Genomic DNA, 18,053 nt, shown 5'->3' on the forward strand with positions numbered 1-18,053 from the left:
AATTATTTCTATAATCTTTACTTTTCCAAAGTATATAAATTTAATCTTTTAAAGTAATTAAAGATTCTATATCATCACTATATTAATTATCATCACTATCTTCATCATAGTCATATTATTCAAAGTATTTATTTTATTAATTAGTAATATTCATTTTTTAAAGTATAGTAGCTTTATTATAAATTTATTTTTAATTGCTTAAATAAAAATCTAAAATAATAAAAAAAAAAAATAATTAAAGGTATGAATACATATTTTTTTGTAAAAATATTAGAAAATATATTAATTAAATATATAAATATTATTTAAGCAAAAATAATAATTAATAAAAAAATATTTTATTTTTATTTTTATATGTACAAATCAAATAATATTATAATTATTTAAAAAAATAAATAAAAATTATATTTTAAATATTCTTATAATTTATTTATATTTTTTAAAAAAATTTGTTTTAACAAAAATCTTCATATTTAGTATTAAAAAAATAATATATATTTTCATTCTAAATATATTAATAAAAAAATAAATAATATTAATTATTATATATATTAATATTATAGAAATTACTATTATTATTATTATTATTATTATTATTATTTTTATATATATTATTATTATTATTGTTATTATTATAATTTTGATATAGATATATAATATATATTTAAAAATATATATTTTATTAACACATTTATTTTAAATATATATATATATATATATAAATATATTTTTATATTTATATTTATATTTATATTTATATTTATATTTATATTTATATCTATTTTATACACATTATAAATAATTTAAAAAAAAAAATTTAAAGATTATTATTTTAATTTAAAATATAAATTATTAGAATTTAATAAAGTAATATTATTATATTCAATCAAATTAGATTTAATTAATATTTAATAAATATTCTTCTAATTTTTATTAAATTTCCTAAAAATTTAAGTTATATATTTATTTTTCAATTTCATCTCTATCAAAATTGTTAAGATTATTATTTAATAGCATCTATTTTTTAAATTAAAATTATTAAATATATTTTTAATTTCATATTTTAAATACCTTTATATTATTCAAAACTGATTATATAAATAATTTTTCATTTTTAATTAATTAAATGTCTTAATCATTATTATTTTATATAGCTTTTAAAGTAAAACTCTACAAATATTTAAACAATAAGATTACAGAATTACAAATTTGAATTATAATATAGATATTTTCATCTTAAGAAATAACACTCAATAAGTTATCATCATAAATTTTCATTATATCTATAATAGAATATTTTAATTAATTAACTAAAAGAAATGGTATCCAAACACAAGAATCTAAAATGTTATCATAATTAGAATTATCTGATAATATTATATTAAATTCTTTTAAAATATATTTTCTTTATTAATAAATATTAACATTAATAGTTTCACAAAACATTATTATTAATTTACAATCAAAATAATTTTCTTTATCATTTAATTATTCATAAAGATAAATAAGCTATTTTATCAAGTAAATAATTTTTAATAAAATAAATTTAAAAATATATTTATTCTTACTTTATTTTGAATATTTTTAGGCCATTAATATTTTTCTAATGCATTATCTCTACTTATTCTTTCTATCATACTTTGATATATTTACGCAAGTCTTTATTTTTTAATAAATATTTTGTTTAAATCCATTAATATTAAATCATATTCAATTAAGTTTAATGGTTTTATAAAATAATCAATTAAATTTTGTTCAGTAATTCTTTCAAAATAAAGCCTATTCAAATATTATTACTCAAAATCATCTTAATATTAAATAAATTGTTTTTTTAAGTTTTTATCATTAAGGTTTTTATTTTTCAAAACAAGTAGATTCAAATAAATATTGTTTTATATTTTTAAAAATTTTATTTGTTTCTATAAAATAGAATAATCATAATTAAGCTATTGTTTTTCCTATTGATTTAAAACTTATAGAAAAAATAAAAAATTAATTTAAATATTTATATAAAGTAAATTAATTTTACGATCATCTTTTAAAATTTAATCTAAATTAAATAATCCTAATTCAGTATAAGTAATTCTTTCATTTAAATTTAATATATCCTCTTATTAGTTCTTAAAGTTTGAAATTTTATAAGCTAATTGATATGTTTATTTATAATCTTTATTAATTTCAAAATACTCGTATAAAATTTTTAGGCAAAGTAAACTTGTAAACTAATATTTTTACAAAATAGATAAAGTATGTTAACTTTTTAATTCTAAAATTAATTATTTTTATTTTAATCTAAAAAGTAATAAAATTATCTAAGCATGTAACTGTTTTATTATATTATATTTTTTTTTTTTAAAAAAAAAAAAAAAAATTACAATTATAAAATCATATTTTTAACATTTTAAAACTATATCTTAAACTAGTTTAAAATTTTTATTTATATTATTTTCTATAATTTCACAAAGTTTTTAAATAGCAAATTCTCTTTATACAATAAATAATTAAATGAAAGATTACTAAGTACTTTATTTATTACTTTTATTTTATATAAAATCAATTGCTTTTTGATTAAACTTAAAATATTCAAGAATAAATTCTGCAAAAAAATTAAGTGCATCGAGTTTTTCATAAAATTAATAAATCTTATCAGCATATTAACATGAAATTTATGAAACATTATCAATTATAACATTATTGGCTTAAGAAAGTTAATCGATTTCGATTTTATTATTTTCCTTTAAATTAGCATAAATTTTTTCATTTAAATTCAAATTTAAATCCTCTAAGGTAAAAATAGATGGGAAATTTTATAAGTAGTAATTATTATTCTAAAAATTTTTATTTTATTTAATAATTTCAAATATATATTCCTTAATATTTTTACTGCAATCTTTATTTTCGAAAAATCTTCTGAATGTAAAATCCAGCAAAAAATGAGAAAAATTCTCAATGTAATTATTTTGCACAAAAACTAACAATTTTAAAACTTATATAATTTTTTCAGTAAAAAAAACAATTTTTTTTTCTAATTATAAACATTATTAATCTTCTGAAAAACTATTATTTTAAACCCAAAATTTAAATTAAGAAATTCTATTAACTAAAATATCCATTTCTTCATTACTCAAAAGCCAAAAAGCATAATTATTATCATTTTTTGGAGAACTTTTATTTAGCAATTCTCGATTCCATATAGGCCTTATTAATCTTGATAGATATAAAAGCATTCCTTCTATTTTAGCATTTAGTTTTTATCTTTTATATAAGCCATAATTATTATCAAAAATATTTAACTATTACTATTACTATTACTATTACTATTACTATTACTATTACTATTACTATTACTATTACTATTACTATTACTATTACTATTACTATTACTATTACTATTACTATTACTATTACTATTACTATTACTATTACTATTACTATTACTATTACTATTACTATTACTATTACTATTACTATTACTATTACTATTACTATTACTATTACTATTACTATTACTATTACTATTACTATAACTATTACTATTACTATTACTATTAATATTAATATTGCTCTTACTATTAATATTGTTATTAATATAGCTATTACTATTAATATTACTATTACTATAAATAATGCTATTACTATTAAAATTACTATTACTCTTGCTCTTACTCAAATTATTATTATTACTATTACTCATACTCTAAATATTACTTTTACTCTAACTATTACTATTAATTTTACTATTGCTATTAATATTACTATTATTTTTACTATTATTCTTACTCTTACTATTACTCTTACTCTTATTCTTATTATTATTCTTACTCTTACTCTTACTATTAATATTACTGTTACTATTAATCTTACTATTCTTATTATTATTATTATTATTATTATTATTATTATTATTATTATTATTATTATTTTTAATATTAATATTAGTGTTATATATTTATTTTTTTCCTTTATTAAGGAAACAATTTTTTTTACTCATCAATTTATATAGAACCATATTTCTAATAAAAAAATTAAGCTTTTTTTAAAATTTTACCATCTATTTCCATAATCTTTGTTTCATTTAATTAAATTTTTTTTTTTTTATATATAATTTAATTATTTTTAGATGTAGATTATTGTTAATTTATTTTGTTTTATTATTTTTAAAAAGATTCTATATTATTCAAATAATTTTCATATTATTCTTATAAATTTTAATGAACTTACAAGGACCACTAAATAAATAAAATAAAATAAAATAATTTTCCTATATATATATTGCTTTTTTTTTACATAGTACTTTTATTCTCCATTACATAATATCTAAGAAAAAATTGCAAAAGTTTCTGTTAATCCATAATTTATTATAAATTATTCAAAAAATAAAAAAGATGCTTAAAAATTATTCTATGAATTTACTTCTATAATTATATTTTCAGGAATTATGGCTAATATCTAATATAAAATATCAATAGGCCGTTATTTATAACTGATAATTAATTCCTAATTTGTTAAAAACACAAAATGTTAAGGTTATAAATAACACTACTTTTACAAATCACTCAAATACTTATATTATAATTCGCCATATTTTTAATTATTAGATTAATATTCATTATATAATAATTGTCTTTGTTCTTTTTATAATAATAACTCTTCTTTTAATTAAAAAGCTAGTAAATATTTAGATACGCAAAAATCTATTTCAGATATACTTTCGGAAGATATTTATTAATTAGAAACATATCCTTAAAACATTTAATCGCTTTAGAAAAAATCTTCTTTTTAACTATCTTTAATAGTTTCACAAGTTGAAATATATAAAAATTAACTTTTATTCTCATATTATTTAGAAACAAAAATATTATTTTTGGAAAGAAAAGCATTCTAAACTTCACTTATTTATAAATTCTACTTATAATTAAAAATAAGTTCCTGTATAATTTTTTAAAAAATATTTAAGTTATTAAATAATTATTATATTATAATATATATATATATATATATATAAATATATATATATATATATATATATATATGAATAATATTTATTATTATTACATTTGAAAATAAAAGCATGTTTTCCTATTTATAATACTATTAATAAAATTCATTTAAACCTTTAGTGAATTTAATTTTAAATTAAATTTTATTACTATTCAAAATGTTAATTTCAAAATAATTTCTTATACCATTTTTTAAAATAGTCATAAAATGAATATTTTTACTTTCTTATTCTTCAAAGCATTAGAAAGAAACAACCAGAAAATTTTAAAGATTATTATCTAAATAATTTTATTCCTATTTTTTTAATATTTAATAATATTCATCATCTGATAAGCTTCCTAAGAAATTCACATTATCATTCTAAATATCATATATATCAATTCTTTAAGAAATATCTTTTTTTTTTCCGAAAAAAAAATTTTCGCCTTTAAAAATACTTTTTCTATTGTCTATACTTACAAGGGAATATAATAAATTTCTAGAATTATCAATATTTAATTAAACAACTTCTTAATTTTTAACTAAGTAATTCCAATATTATCTAAATTTTATATTTTTTTTTATATTTATTTTTTATAAATTAAAATCAATTTTCTTTATAATTCCTGTATTTCCTCCTACATATAAATCTCCTTTACTACTAAACTACATCGTATTTATAAATTCATGATTTGTGAATGCATTTAAATTTATATCATCGATTATTATTTAATTTTTTTAATTAAAATATATATATTTTAAACGAATTTCTGTTCTAAATGATATTGCTAATATATCTTTAATACCATTTTATTAAAATATTATGTTCTTTGGTTATCCATAACATAAATGTGTAATCTTATCTTCTAAAGTAAATTAAAAAGCCTATGATTATTCGTCTTTTTATTAATAAAAATTCCAAAGAAACAACTATTCATCGATAGAGATCCATATTAAATTTAATTCTTCAATAAAGCCCTTTTATAATTTATTTATTTATATAATATTTTATAAATAAATTAGTTTTTGTAATATGTTTTATTAATTTTAATTTTTAAATCATGTTACTTTTTGAATAAATAGAGCTTTATCTTTATTGTCTTGGTAATATTATTAAATATTTGTTGGATATTATAATTTTCTTATTAAATTCAAGTTATTTCCGGATAATAAATAATAATCTAATATATATGTATAAAAAAAATCATATTCGAAAACATATTTTTTTTAAAAAAAAATAAAAAATTATATTACTATTTTATGCAATATTTTCAACATCATTGCCTATTTCGTCTTATTTTAAAAATTAATTTATTAAATAGGAAATTTCTTTTTAGGATTAATTTTCTTATTCTAATTTTTCTTAATAAGCAAATGCTTATTATATTTCTTTTTCTAAATGCTTTTCTTTTAATTTAGAAACTTATTATTGATAATCCTATTTTTGCAGGTTTACTAAAATAATTGTTTCATCTAAATATTTTTCAGTTTCTTATTGCTATTTGTAACCTTTTAATATATTTGAAATACGCAAATTATCTCTTCTAGTTTATTACTATTATATATTTTGCTCAATTTTTATTTATTATTATTCTTATTATTGTTCTTATTTTTACTCGGAATTTTTATTAAAGAAATTGTCAAAACTTTACCTAAGTCTTTTTTATAAAATCATATTTATTTTTAAATATTTTTTTATTTATTTATTTTTAAAAATTTTTTTTGACTTCTTATATTTATTTAATTATTAATAATTTACATATTGATTATTAAAAATAATATATATATATATAAGTATTTTTATTTAAATTAATAAAAAATATATATTATTTTAAAATAATATAAATAAATGTATTTTTTTCAATAAATTTTAATTATTGTAATTAAATATATATTTTTATATATAAAAATCAATCTTTATGAAACAAGAAATAAAAAACTAAAACGCAAAACCCAATAATAGTAGCCCAAGTGCTTATATAATAAGGATAAGCCTATTCTAAATATCTTGGATATTCATTATGTTTAAAAGGTCTAACAGTAACCTTATAATATTATAAAGAAATTAAAATTAAAAATATATATATTTTATATTTACTTTTGTTGCTTCGTAAATAAAATTAAATCCAGGTTTTTCATATTTTATATTAAATTTGAATACACCATGTTTTTCAGGAACCTAATTTTGTAAAATAATAATTTTATTAATAAAAAAAAATGAATTTTATTTTCATACTTAAAATTTTGCTTTATAAAGTGCTGTATTTTAAACATTTTTCAAAGGCATTCTAACATAAGGATCCAACATAATAAATTCGACTGTAAGATCATCTGTAACGTAAGGATTCCAAGTATTTGTTAATCTATTCCACATAAATATTTCAATTGAATATTCGCATTTATCTCCTACTCTATATTCAGTAACTTTTTAAGATTATCCATCTAAAGTATTATTTATTTTTCCTACTTTTAATATACCAGTTTCTCCGAAATTCCATAACATTATATTTTACATAAATTCTCTATTTGAAAATTTTCTATATTTTTTTTTTATATAAATTTCAATTAAAAAAATAAATATCTAAATTAAATATAAATAAAAGTACTCTTATTTGTAAAATTCATTACTAAATAATTCTATTGATCCAGTTAAAATAGCTCTTGCATTATTTCTTCCCTTTTTTATATTTTTTATTTTTTAATTTAATTTTTTTTATTTATTACTTAAACTCCTGCAACTAAAATAATGTGATTTCCAGTATTTTCTGTTTCACTTTTTTCATAATTATATGAATAAGTAGTATCTTCTGCTCTTAATATTCCATAAACTTGATTCATTTCATAAGGAGCCATAGAAATACCTGATCCTTTATATAAAATAGGATATTTTAATTAAGGACAAATAACAGGTTAATTAATTATATTATTCGAAAATATTTAATTATTATCAATTTAATCTGCATAATTAAAATGATCTAAAACACTAGAACCCTATTTTTATTTAGATTAATAATTTTATATAATAAATATATCTTTTTAACTATGCTATCTAAATCTACTCCGAATTCATTAAAAATCTATCTTATAGTTTTAGATGCGTCTATATCAGACGCAATAAAAACATTTCTTCCAGAATCGAAAAAATCAATTATTTTATTTTTAGTTAAACCTTTTCCATCTGTTATTATATATATATATTAATAATAAGAATTTTTATATTTAAAACCCATTGGTTAAGTTGCTATTATAATCATTTTATCATAATTGTATTCTCCATATGTCATTAATTTTATTAATGGAGAATTGATTGCTCTAAAATCTAACTCATATCCATTTTCTTTATATTTTTATGATTTAATATAAATATAAAAAATATTCACTTCTTAAATCATTAAAAAAAGTTGAATGGGTATGTTAATATGTAGAACTATCTACTACTACAATCGTCTTTATTTTTTTTATAGTTTATACTGATTATAAAGAATTGATAATAAATAGTAAAATTAAAAATAGTATAAAAGTGTTTTTCATTTATATTATATATTTTTTTATATTTATATATCTTATAAATATTATTTTAGTAAATATTTGACTATTTTTTTTTTTTTTTTTTTAAATCTTAATTCTATATATAATTTATAAAAACAATTTTAATATTAAAAGATAAAAAAAAAAACATTTTTTTAAAAAATAATATTGATTGCATAATTAAAAATATCTTATTATATTATAATTAAAATAAAGGTTAAGAAAAAATAAATCATTATTTTTATTATACTTTTTAATTAATTATTATTAATTAATTAAAGACATTTATTAATAATTTCAAATATATACTATTTTTCAAAAATAAATATTTATAAATTTCTTTTTTTTAAAAAAAAAGAATTTACTAAAATTTTTATAATATTTTAAACAATAAAAGATTTAAAAATTAAAATCAGAATATTAATTAAAGACACAAATATAAAAAAAATATAAATATATTTGATATTAGTTATAAAAATAAAAATAAAAAAAATGTCATATTAATTAAATATATTCTATTTAATTTTAATAATATTCACTTAAAAATATCAAAAAATATTACAAGCATCTTAAGGATTACCACCAATATTATTATTATTATTGCTATTAGAATTTTATTATGAATTTGACTATTATGTAAAAAGATTAAAAGGACTTTCACCTCCAAAAGCATTAAGTAAAGGGGCAGGAGGTTGACCATATTCTTGCATTTCTTCGAATTTTTCAATCATTTTATCTTTATTATTTGGCTCATTTTTTACAATTTCAAGAATTTAGTTTATACATTTTGCTTATTTTTCATATCTATTATATTCTTCTTGACTTATTTTATCTTTATTATCTTTTAAAAATTCTGCGTATTTAGCTTATGAATCAATCAAAGGTTCTTCTAAAACATCTTTGTCCATAAATTCTTATAATAAATGATTTGCTAATTCATCAAATTACGGATTATTTTCAAAATTACTAAACATATCGCCTATATTATTTGGATTAAATTAAGTATTGCCTTAATTACTATTTGATTATTCTTATTAATTATTAGTTTAAGTTGATTGTTATCCGATATCACTCATTAAATTTTACATCATTTTACCTAATTAATCTAAACCTTATTATGGATTTCCTGTTTAAATATTTTTTAAAAAGTCATCATATTCTTTTTGTAATTATGGATCTATATCTTAGTCATCTTCATTTAATTTTTATAAATATATTATAAAAATATATAATTTTTAACCTTATAAACTTTTTTCATCATGAGTAACATTTAATTATTCATTATCAAATCCATTCAATGCATTATCTAAATCATCAATTATATTAGCATCTTTATCATTTAAGGGTATATTTTATATATTTTAGTCATTAAATTCTTAATAATTATGATTATGTTCAAAATTTTATTAATTCATTTTTAAATTAAATATTATATTATTTTTTATAATTTTATATTAAGATAGATTTTAGTTTTATAAAATTATATAGTATTAAAATAATAGCTTTTTTATATGAAAAAAAAATAAAAAATTTAAAGTAAAAATATATATATAATAAATGTTAAAAATTATAATAATATAAATAAAAAATAATTAAATAAATAAAATATTATTAAAGATATGAGTTAAATATAAGATTTATATAATAAATAAAATTTATATTTTAAATAATAATGAAATTATTAAAAATATGAAAAAAATAAAAAAATTTAAATATTTTAATAAATAAATAAATAATTAAATAAATAAATAAATAAATTAATTAATTAATATAAAAATGAATTTATAAATAAATAAAATAATATATTTTTACCATATTAATACTTAATAAATAAGTTAAATTTCTTAATATAAAAAATATATTTACTTTTTTAAAAAAAAATATACAAAAAATCAAATTTTTTTTTTATTTTTTATTTTATATAAAAATGTAAAGATTATCTTTTATAATAATTAATTATAAGTTAATTAGGTATCTAATTAATAATCTCCAGACGACGTCGTTATTTGTGCTGCTGTCAGAACTCCATTAACTAAAGCTAATAGAGGTTTATTAAAAGATACAGCTCCTGAATTAATGTTAAAACCCGTTTTTGAGGATTTATTAAGAAGAACAAATTTAAATCCTTCTTTAGTTGAAGATATTACTGTTGGAAATGTGTTATAAATTGGTTCTGGTGAATTTTAAGCAAGAATCGCATCTTTTTTAGCCGGATTTCCTTATACTACATCGGTTGTTGCTATAAACAGATTATGTAGTTCTGGTTTAGAAGCATGTGCTATAATTGCATCTAAGATTAAATTAGGTTCTATTGATATTGGTATAGGCGCTGGAGTAGAAAATATGTCTATGTACGACATGAATAAAAGTGTAGATCCTGAAAAACTATCAGATGCAGTCTTTGAACATGAATAAGCAAGAAATTGTCTGATTCCTATGGGTGTTACTTCTGAAAATGTTGCCGAAAAATACAATGTTTCTAAACTAGATTAAGATAAATTGGCTGTTGATTCTCACCGTAAAGCCGCTTTTGCCTAAGAACAAGGTCTTTTTGACTCCGAAATAGTTTCATTTACAGTCACAGTTAAAGATAAAGACGGAAACGAAAAATAAGTTGTTGTTAATAAAGATGATGGTATAAGAAAAGAAACAACAGTCTAAAGTTTATAAAAACTAAAACCTGCATTTAAGAAAGATGGGTCTACAACTGCTGGTAATGCCTCTTAAGTAACTGAAGGTGCAGCTGGTGTACTTTTAGCAAGAAGATCAGTCGCATAAAAATTAGGTTTACCAATTCTTGCTAAATTTGTTACTTATTCTGTTTCTGGAGTTCCTCCTGAAATTATGGGTATTTATAAAAATTATATTTATTAATTATTTTATTATATTTTTAGGTGTTGGCCCTGCCTTCGCTATTCCTGAAGCTTTGAAAAAAGCCGGATTAAAAACTACTGATATCGATATTTATGAAATTAATGAAGCTTTCGCAAGTTAAGCTTTATATTGTTGTTAAAAATTAGGATTAGATATGAAAAAAGTTAATCCTAAAGGAGGTGCTATTGCATTAGGCCATCCTTTAGGATGCACAGGAGCTAGATAAATTGCTACTCTAATTCCTGAATTGAAAAGATAAAAAGCAAAATATGGTGTTGTTTCTATGTGTATTGGATCTGGTATGGGAGCTGCTGCAGTTATTTAAAATGAATAAAATTGAATAATTTTTTTTTTATATTAAATTTGGATATTATTTTTTTTTTATTTTTTATTTTTTATTTTTTTTTTCTTTATTTTTTAAAAACAAATTACTTATGTTTTAATTTATTGTTAATACCTTATTTTTAAATTAAATAGATTGTCATTTATTTTTTATTTAGAATAAGATAATTTTCGCTTATAATAAAATTTTAATTATATTTATTAAAAATTATAATACTTTAAAAATATTCGAAGAAAAAAAAATATAATTTTAAAACCATGTTTTAATAGTTTAATAGTTTTTTATCAAATATTAAGTCTACTATGTTTTATAATTTTAATACAATTATATCATACAATTTTAAAGTTTTATTCCATTAATCAATAATAACATTATTAATACCCAAAATAATATAATTATTCTTTTATTATAAATTTTAATATTAATTAAAAGTTTCTATAATAATTTTATTAAATCTAAATAAGTAAATAAGTTTAGAAGTGATATAATATTTATAATTTCATTATTAAAATATTTATAATAAAAAAAATATTACTAGCTTTATTTTTATTGAATTATTGTTTCTATTTTTATCAATAATTTAATATAATAATCTTAAGTTTTATATTACATTTATATAAAAATTTCTGTTCCAAATATTTTTATAAATCTATATAAGCAAATTTTTTATTTTTTAATATATGATTTCAATTAATTTATAATAGAAAACTAAATTAATTAAATATATAAAAGCTAAAGAAGTAATATAAAAATGTAAGAAAACCAGGATTTTTCTTTCTAATGGTATTTTTTAAATAACGATTAATAATTTTAATAGTACTCAGACGAATTATAATAACAACTTGAACACTTTTATTAAATTTATATACAAGATTAAATAGAATAGAAATAAATTACAAACATAAAATTAGGAAATATAAATTATATAATAGATTTTAATAAATTTTTACAGATAAATACAAAAACAAGATTTTAGCGACCGATTTAAAGGATAGGATAAAATAATATATAAAAGTAAAAAATAACTTGGACTTATTTATCCAATGAAGAAGGATATTAGTTTTATGATTAAAATCATACTAATAAATTGGAAGAGAATTACTAAGAATATTTAAAAAATAAAAGCTTGAATTAAATATAAATATATATTTAAAACAAAAAGTACATAATAGATTTTAAAAATATGATACAAATTAATGCATAAACAAAATATAAACGAATAATTAAAAGAATTGAAATATATTGATTTATAAATCTATTTTTTAAAAAATAAATATTATAATTAGTTTTAAGATTTTAAGAAATATTTTTTTAAATTATAATAACTTATTTTTTTATATTACATTATATTTATAAATTTTCATATATTTAATATTATAAGTTACAAAAAAGTTTAATAATTTAGTTTATGATTTAATAATAATTTTCTTAATTCTTATAAATTAACATGATCATTATCTTATTATATAAATCTTAATGCTATAAAGTTTTATTCTAGTAAATCAAATATTAATACTCTTCCCTTTTATTTTAAAGTTTCGTCAAATTTGCTACAAATAAATCTAGTAATTGCTATAAATTCATTTTATTTCATAGATATTTATTCAGTTATACTATAAAACTAAGTATGTTTTGCATTTTAAATTTATAATAAAATACAATTTTTTTAAAAAAAATTACTCTTATAATAAAATTTATAGTTTCTATGGGGTTATAATTTTAATCAATAACGATTTTATTAAATAAATAAAATTAAGGCCAAAATATTTAGGAAAAGTCTTCATGCGGGTTAATACCAATTGTGAGCAATATTCTAGTCATTATTTCTTATTTATTTTTACTTAAAATATCTATATAATGATTTTTAAAAACTTTAAAAATTATAAAGTTATCATCTTTTTAATCTAAAAAAAATGTAATAATTACAAATAAAACAACGATTTTTACTTTTTAATTTTTTAATTTCTAAAGCTCGATCTGAATTTTTTCTCCTTCTTTTTTAAATTCAATTTAATTTATTTTAAAAAATCAGCCTAATAAATAAGTGCATCTTAAGAAAGTTTACATAATTAAACGAAAACTTACAATATAAGATTATTCGGTATTTTTTATATACCAAAAGAACAATTATTTTTGAACTTCATATTGTTCAAAATATCATTAATTCTAATATTGTTGTTTGAAACTATAATATCTTCTTCTGTAAATTAACTATTTTAAATTTATTAACTATGTCTAGTAATCCCTGTTTAAGTATATTTAAATACTTTCTAAAATTATTAAGTTCTACTAAACTTCTATTTATTATCCATTAAATTCATATTTTTAAAAGCGCTAATTTATTTAGTTAAGGTTTTTGATTTTTCCAAATTAAAAAGCTAATTTTTTTCATGAAATTAATTTTAATTTATTTATGGGGATAAATTTATGTAATTTTGACTTATTTTACTATATTAGTTTAGGTTTTGTGTATCTCTTAAGTTTATACTGTTTTCCTATATACTGGTTTATTATATTTAATAAGTTAGTTTTTTTTACTCTTTTATTAAAATGTATGCCTGTTGCTAGTCTATTTTGGATAAATTATTCATATTAAGTTTTAACATAGGGTTTATATTTATATTTATAATTCTTATATTATTCAGTTTCAATATATTTTATAAACTCTTATGATTATTTTCCTTACTTTTACTTTTTTTTATAATTTTTTTTATATTTATTCATTTTTTTTTTAGATAAATATTATTTTTAACTTCTAAATAATTAGATTTTTCTATCTAATGAATACTTTTTAAAGAATTCGCAAATTGAAATTGGGCTTTACCAAAAACTCTTTCTTCCCTTTTTAATTCTTCTAATTGTTATAATTTTTTTTCCTAATGTATTTTAGATCTATTTTTTTTTTAGCTAAATCTTACTTTACATATCTAGGCATGTATACTTCAATTTACTATTAATCAAATGAATTTCCTAATTAGTTCATAAAATAGTTAACATTATTTTCTAATTCATTAATGTATTATTTATTATTCTTATATAAAGGTACTTTTAATTATACTTTTTAATTTTTATCTAAATCATCAAAAAAATCATCAATTTAAACTATTTCTAGCATTTTTTAAAAATATTTATTTCCTAATCTCTATTAATTAGTTATTTTAATATATTTATTTAATTAAAAGATAAAGATAAAAATAAGTTTTGTTTTTTATATAAATAAAATATTTTTTTTTAAGAAAATGATAATAAATCTAATTGTACTTATATTATTTATAATAATGTTTTGTTTCAACTAATATAATAATATATTTTTTTTTCTATCAAATAAATTAAAAAATTTTTTTTTTAATTATTGTAAATTTTTAAAAAAATAAAAAATATTTTTTTTTATTAAATGTTTATTTAATTAATAATATAATCAAAAATAAAACTAATTTTAAAAATTAAAAATATAATTTAAAAATATGTCCTTAAATTTATACAATAAAAAAATATCAAAACTTGAAGAGGTACTTTTTAAAAATAATTAACTTATATTTATATTTTTAAAATATTAAAAAAATATTACAATTTTTTAGAAAAATAATTCATTTAAAAAAAACTTATCAGAATTAAAAAAGTCAATAAGCTTTATGAATAAAAAATAATACTAAAAATATAAAGAAATATTATTTAGCAAAACATAAGAGAAACAAACTTATTAATAATCATCATAAAATTAATATCAAAAATAATAATAATAATAATAATAATAATAATAATAATAATAATAATAATAATAATAATAATTTTAAGAAAATTTACAACAATAATAATAACAGCAATAATATTAAAAAATAATTTAAAGTCAAAAGAATAATTAATAATTATAATAAGAAACTCATTCTTAAATAAGAAGTATTATTTAATAAGAATTAATCGATAGTAGTATGAAATATAATAATTAATATAATTAGTAAGATTAATTAAAGAATGAAAGTATATATGTTCCTGAAGATACATAGACTTAAATTTAATCAATATTAACAATTAAAAAATTATAATAATAAAAAAGTTAATTAGAGCATGAAATTAATTTATTAAATTAAAAGGCAAATAGATTGGAATATAGTGGAGGTTTAAATAAAAATTTGATGAAAAATTATAAAGATATTGATTTATTATTATTAGGAACTAGTAGAAAATATTAAAAGAATTATACGATTAATGAAGATAATTTAGAAATTGAGTGGAGATAATTATAAAAAAAACTCAGTAAATATTAAAATAAAGAATTTAATGAAAAACCATAAAAATCTTAAGTATAATCAAAAAATTTAGCAAAGCGAAATTGTAATCAAGTTATTCCTTAGAATAATTTATTTATATAAAAAAATAATTCAGAAGAGTTAAGTAAACATTCTTATCGAGAATCTCAAATAATTAAAAAAGATAATTTGAACTTTTAAAAAATTCAAGATAATTTATAATAAATTAATATTAAAAAATCTTGTGATTTGTAAGACAAATAATAAAGTTATATCTATTAAGAAAAGTGTTCATATTAATTTAGCAAATAATAAATAGATAAATTAAGTAAATAAATAGATTAATTAATAATATTTAGTAATCAAAGCAAATAATAGTATTATTTTTAAAAAGAAAATTATTGAAAAATATATATTTTTATTTTATTATTATATATATTTTAGTTTACAAAAAATTTCCTATAAAAATTTAAAAATTTAATTAATTTTATTGCTTTATTTTATGTTAATTTTTTTATTTTTTTTATTAAAAATATTATATTTCTTTTTAATATTATTTTTTTTAAAAAATATTATTTTATTTTATATAAATTTATATTATTTTTCTTTTTAAAAATTTTTATTTATATGAATGTTTTTCTAATATATATTTATGATTTTTAATTTACTAATTTTATTTTTAATAATATAAATTTTATTTTATTAATTTTTTTTTCTTTTTTTTAAATGTATTTATTTAAATATATTCCTAAATAAAATAATAATTAATTAATAAAAGTTTATAAATATAAAAAAAATAAAAGTATATTAATACTATGTCTTATCCAGCAAGCAACGAAATGTCAAATAACAAAGTAAATTTACCTAATTCATTAGAAGTAAAATCTGAATTTATTACAATTTAAACAAAAGATGAGGATAAAACATTTACATTAACAAAGCAAGATGAAAAAAAAGATAATATCTAAAAAATTTAAAAAGAAAAAAATATTTAAAATGAACCTGACAATTTGAAAATTGATAGGAGATTTTAATTCCAAAAAGAAGAAAATTTTAAAAAAAGTACAAATTGTTTTGTATGTAATATTACATTTAAAATAATGAGTGAAAAGTCCTATAATTGCCTTTTATGTGCAAACTCAGTATGTGGCCCTTGTTCTAGTAAAAGAGTTAATGATTAAAGAGTTTGTGATATATGTTTTTTAAAGTTTAAAAATATAAAAGGAGAGAAAAGAAAAAAAAGATTATTAGAAACAATAAATGATTATTTAAAAATTAAAAAATAACATAAAATAATTATAATAATAAATATAAACAGTTGAAACAAAAAGCAAAAAATGAACTAGGAAAGTAAATTGTTAAAACAAGAAAACATTTCAAAATTAAATTAATTATAAGAAGAAATATAATAAAAAAATTTATAATAGTAAAATCTAAAAATGAAATTATAAAAAAACGAAAAAGAATTGAAAGATAAAAAAATCGAAAAAATACAAATTATAGATAACTTAGAAGAAATATAATAAAAAACATTAATTTAATAATAAAATAAAATTGAAAACCTATAAAATGTACTTTAAAAGAAAAACACTTAACTTTAAGAAGTCTTAGCTTACAAATAATAAATTAGCACATCTGATTCTATTATACGTTTACCTAATTATGTTAGAGCAGTTAGAAATGATTGCGAAAATATCTTAGAAGCTATTATATTTTTAGATAGATAAGAAAAAAAAACTCTGTTGCTAGTTCTTAATTATAAGATAGCAAAATTGATAAAAAACTTACTACTAGGTAAGATTTTACATCTGGACAAGAACATTATGCTTAGAGTTATATCGTTCAAGATTAAGAATAAAGTGAGAAATTTAAGCATGATATGAGTGAAAAATATACTATGGAAAAAAATAAAAAAGGAGGCTGTTTTTGTGGTTGATTATAATATTTAATTAATAAATAAAAGTATTTTTATTTATGAAAAAACATAAATATTTAAATTAATTTTTTTAAAAAAAATACCAAAAATAATATTTTTTATTATTGAAAAAAAAAAGTATTATTATTTGTAATAATACATAAAG

The 18,053-nt window shown here is 15.9% G+C and overlaps 4 protein-coding genes across 4 annotated transcripts, besides 28 other annotated features; 2 read left to right on the plus strand and 2 right to left on the minus strand. All coding sequences in view use genetic code 6, as the record gives it.

The window, feature by feature from the left end:
• Window positions 1–532: 532 nt before the first annotated feature.
• Window positions 533–637: a microsatellite.
• Window positions 566–636: a microsatellite.
• A 64-nt stretch (window positions 638–701) lies between the features above and the next one.
• Window positions 702–788: a microsatellite.
• Window positions 789–2,933: 2,145 nt separating this feature from the next.
• On the plus strand, window positions 2,934–4,487 carry IMG5_135100 (hypothetical protein; the record flags this gene model as incomplete). The annotated part of the gene is made up of 3 exons (XM_004031852.1): window positions 2,934–2,951; window positions 3,197–3,580; window positions 4,470–4,487. 3 exons carry the CDS (start codon window positions 2,934–2,936, stop codon window positions 4,485–4,487), a joined length of 420 nt encoding a protein of 139 aa, XP_004031900.1.
• Window positions 3,293–3,922: a microsatellite.
• Window positions 3,865–3,938: a microsatellite.
• Window positions 4,171–4,210: a microsatellite.
• Window positions 4,488–4,958: 471 nt separating the features above from the next.
• Window positions 4,959–5,033: a microsatellite.
• Window positions 4,973–5,033: a microsatellite.
• Window positions 5,034–5,547: 514 nt separating this feature from the next.
• Window positions 5,548–5,579: a microsatellite.
• A 1,074-nt stretch (window positions 5,580–6,653) lies between these two features.
• Window positions 6,654–6,704: a microsatellite.
• A 74-nt stretch (window positions 6,705–6,778) lies between these two features.
• Window positions 6,779–6,841: a microsatellite.
• Window positions 6,842–6,890: 49 nt separating this feature from the next.
• IMG5_135110 (hypothetical protein) lies at window positions 6,891–8,234 on the minus strand (the record flags this gene model as incomplete). Its single annotated transcript, XM_004031853.1, has 7 exons — window positions 6,891–7,025; window positions 7,079–7,159; window positions 7,217–7,517; window positions 7,587–7,657; window positions 7,705–7,971; window positions 8,022–8,158; window positions 8,207–8,234. The coding sequence occupies 7 exons, from the start codon at window positions 8,232–8,234 to the stop codon at window positions 6,891–6,893; spliced, it is 1,020 nt and encodes a 339-aa protein (XP_004031901.1).
• Window positions 8,235–9,056: 822 nt separating this feature from the next.
• IMG5_135120 (hypothetical protein) lies at window positions 9,057–9,239 on the minus strand (the record flags this gene model as incomplete). Its single annotated transcript, XM_004031854.1, has 1 exon — window positions 9,057–9,239. One exon carries the CDS (start codon window positions 9,237–9,239, stop codon window positions 9,057–9,059), a length of 183 nt encoding a protein of 60 aa, XP_004031902.1.
• An 801-nt stretch (window positions 9,240–10,040) lies between these two features.
• Window positions 10,041–10,096: a microsatellite.
• Window positions 10,080–10,109: a microsatellite.
• Window positions 10,086–10,124: a microsatellite.
• Window positions 10,125–10,132: 8 nt separating this feature from the next.
• Window positions 10,133–10,178: a microsatellite.
• Window positions 10,152–10,266: a microsatellite.
• Window positions 10,218–10,310: a microsatellite.
• Window positions 10,226–10,313: a microsatellite.
• Window positions 10,228–10,305: a microsatellite.
• Window positions 10,314–10,427: 114 nt separating the features above from the next.
• Window positions 10,428–11,825, plus strand: IMG5_135130 (hypothetical protein). Its single transcript, XM_004031855.1, has 2 exons — window positions 10,428–11,356; window positions 11,403–11,825. Exons 1-2 carry the CDS (start codon window positions 10,585–10,587, stop codon window positions 11,720–11,722), a joined length of 1,092 nt encoding a protein of 363 aa, XP_004031903.1. The 5' UTR covers window positions 10,428–10,584; the 3' UTR covers window positions 11,723–11,825.
• Window positions 11,714–11,767: a microsatellite.
• Window positions 11,726–11,802: a microsatellite.
• Window positions 11,751–11,802: a microsatellite.
• Window positions 11,826–13,011: 1,186 nt separating the features above from the next.
• Window positions 13,012–13,067: a microsatellite.
• A 2,360-nt stretch (window positions 13,068–15,427) lies between these two features.
• Window positions 15,428–15,506: a microsatellite.
• Window positions 15,455–15,514: a microsatellite.
• Window positions 15,515–16,487: 973 nt separating this feature from the next.
• Window positions 16,488–16,556: a microsatellite.
• Window positions 16,522–16,576: a microsatellite.
• Window positions 16,542–16,596: a microsatellite.
• Window positions 16,597–18,053: the final 1,457 nt, after the last annotated feature.

This window comes from Ichthyophthirius multifiliis, assembly GCF_000220395.1.
Source record: "Ichthyophthirius multifiliis unplaced genomic scaffold scaff_1120509251052, whole genome shotgun sequence".
Taxonomy (NCBI): domain Eukaryota; phylum Ciliophora; class Oligohymenophorea; order Hymenostomatida; genus Ichthyophthirius; species Ichthyophthirius multifiliis.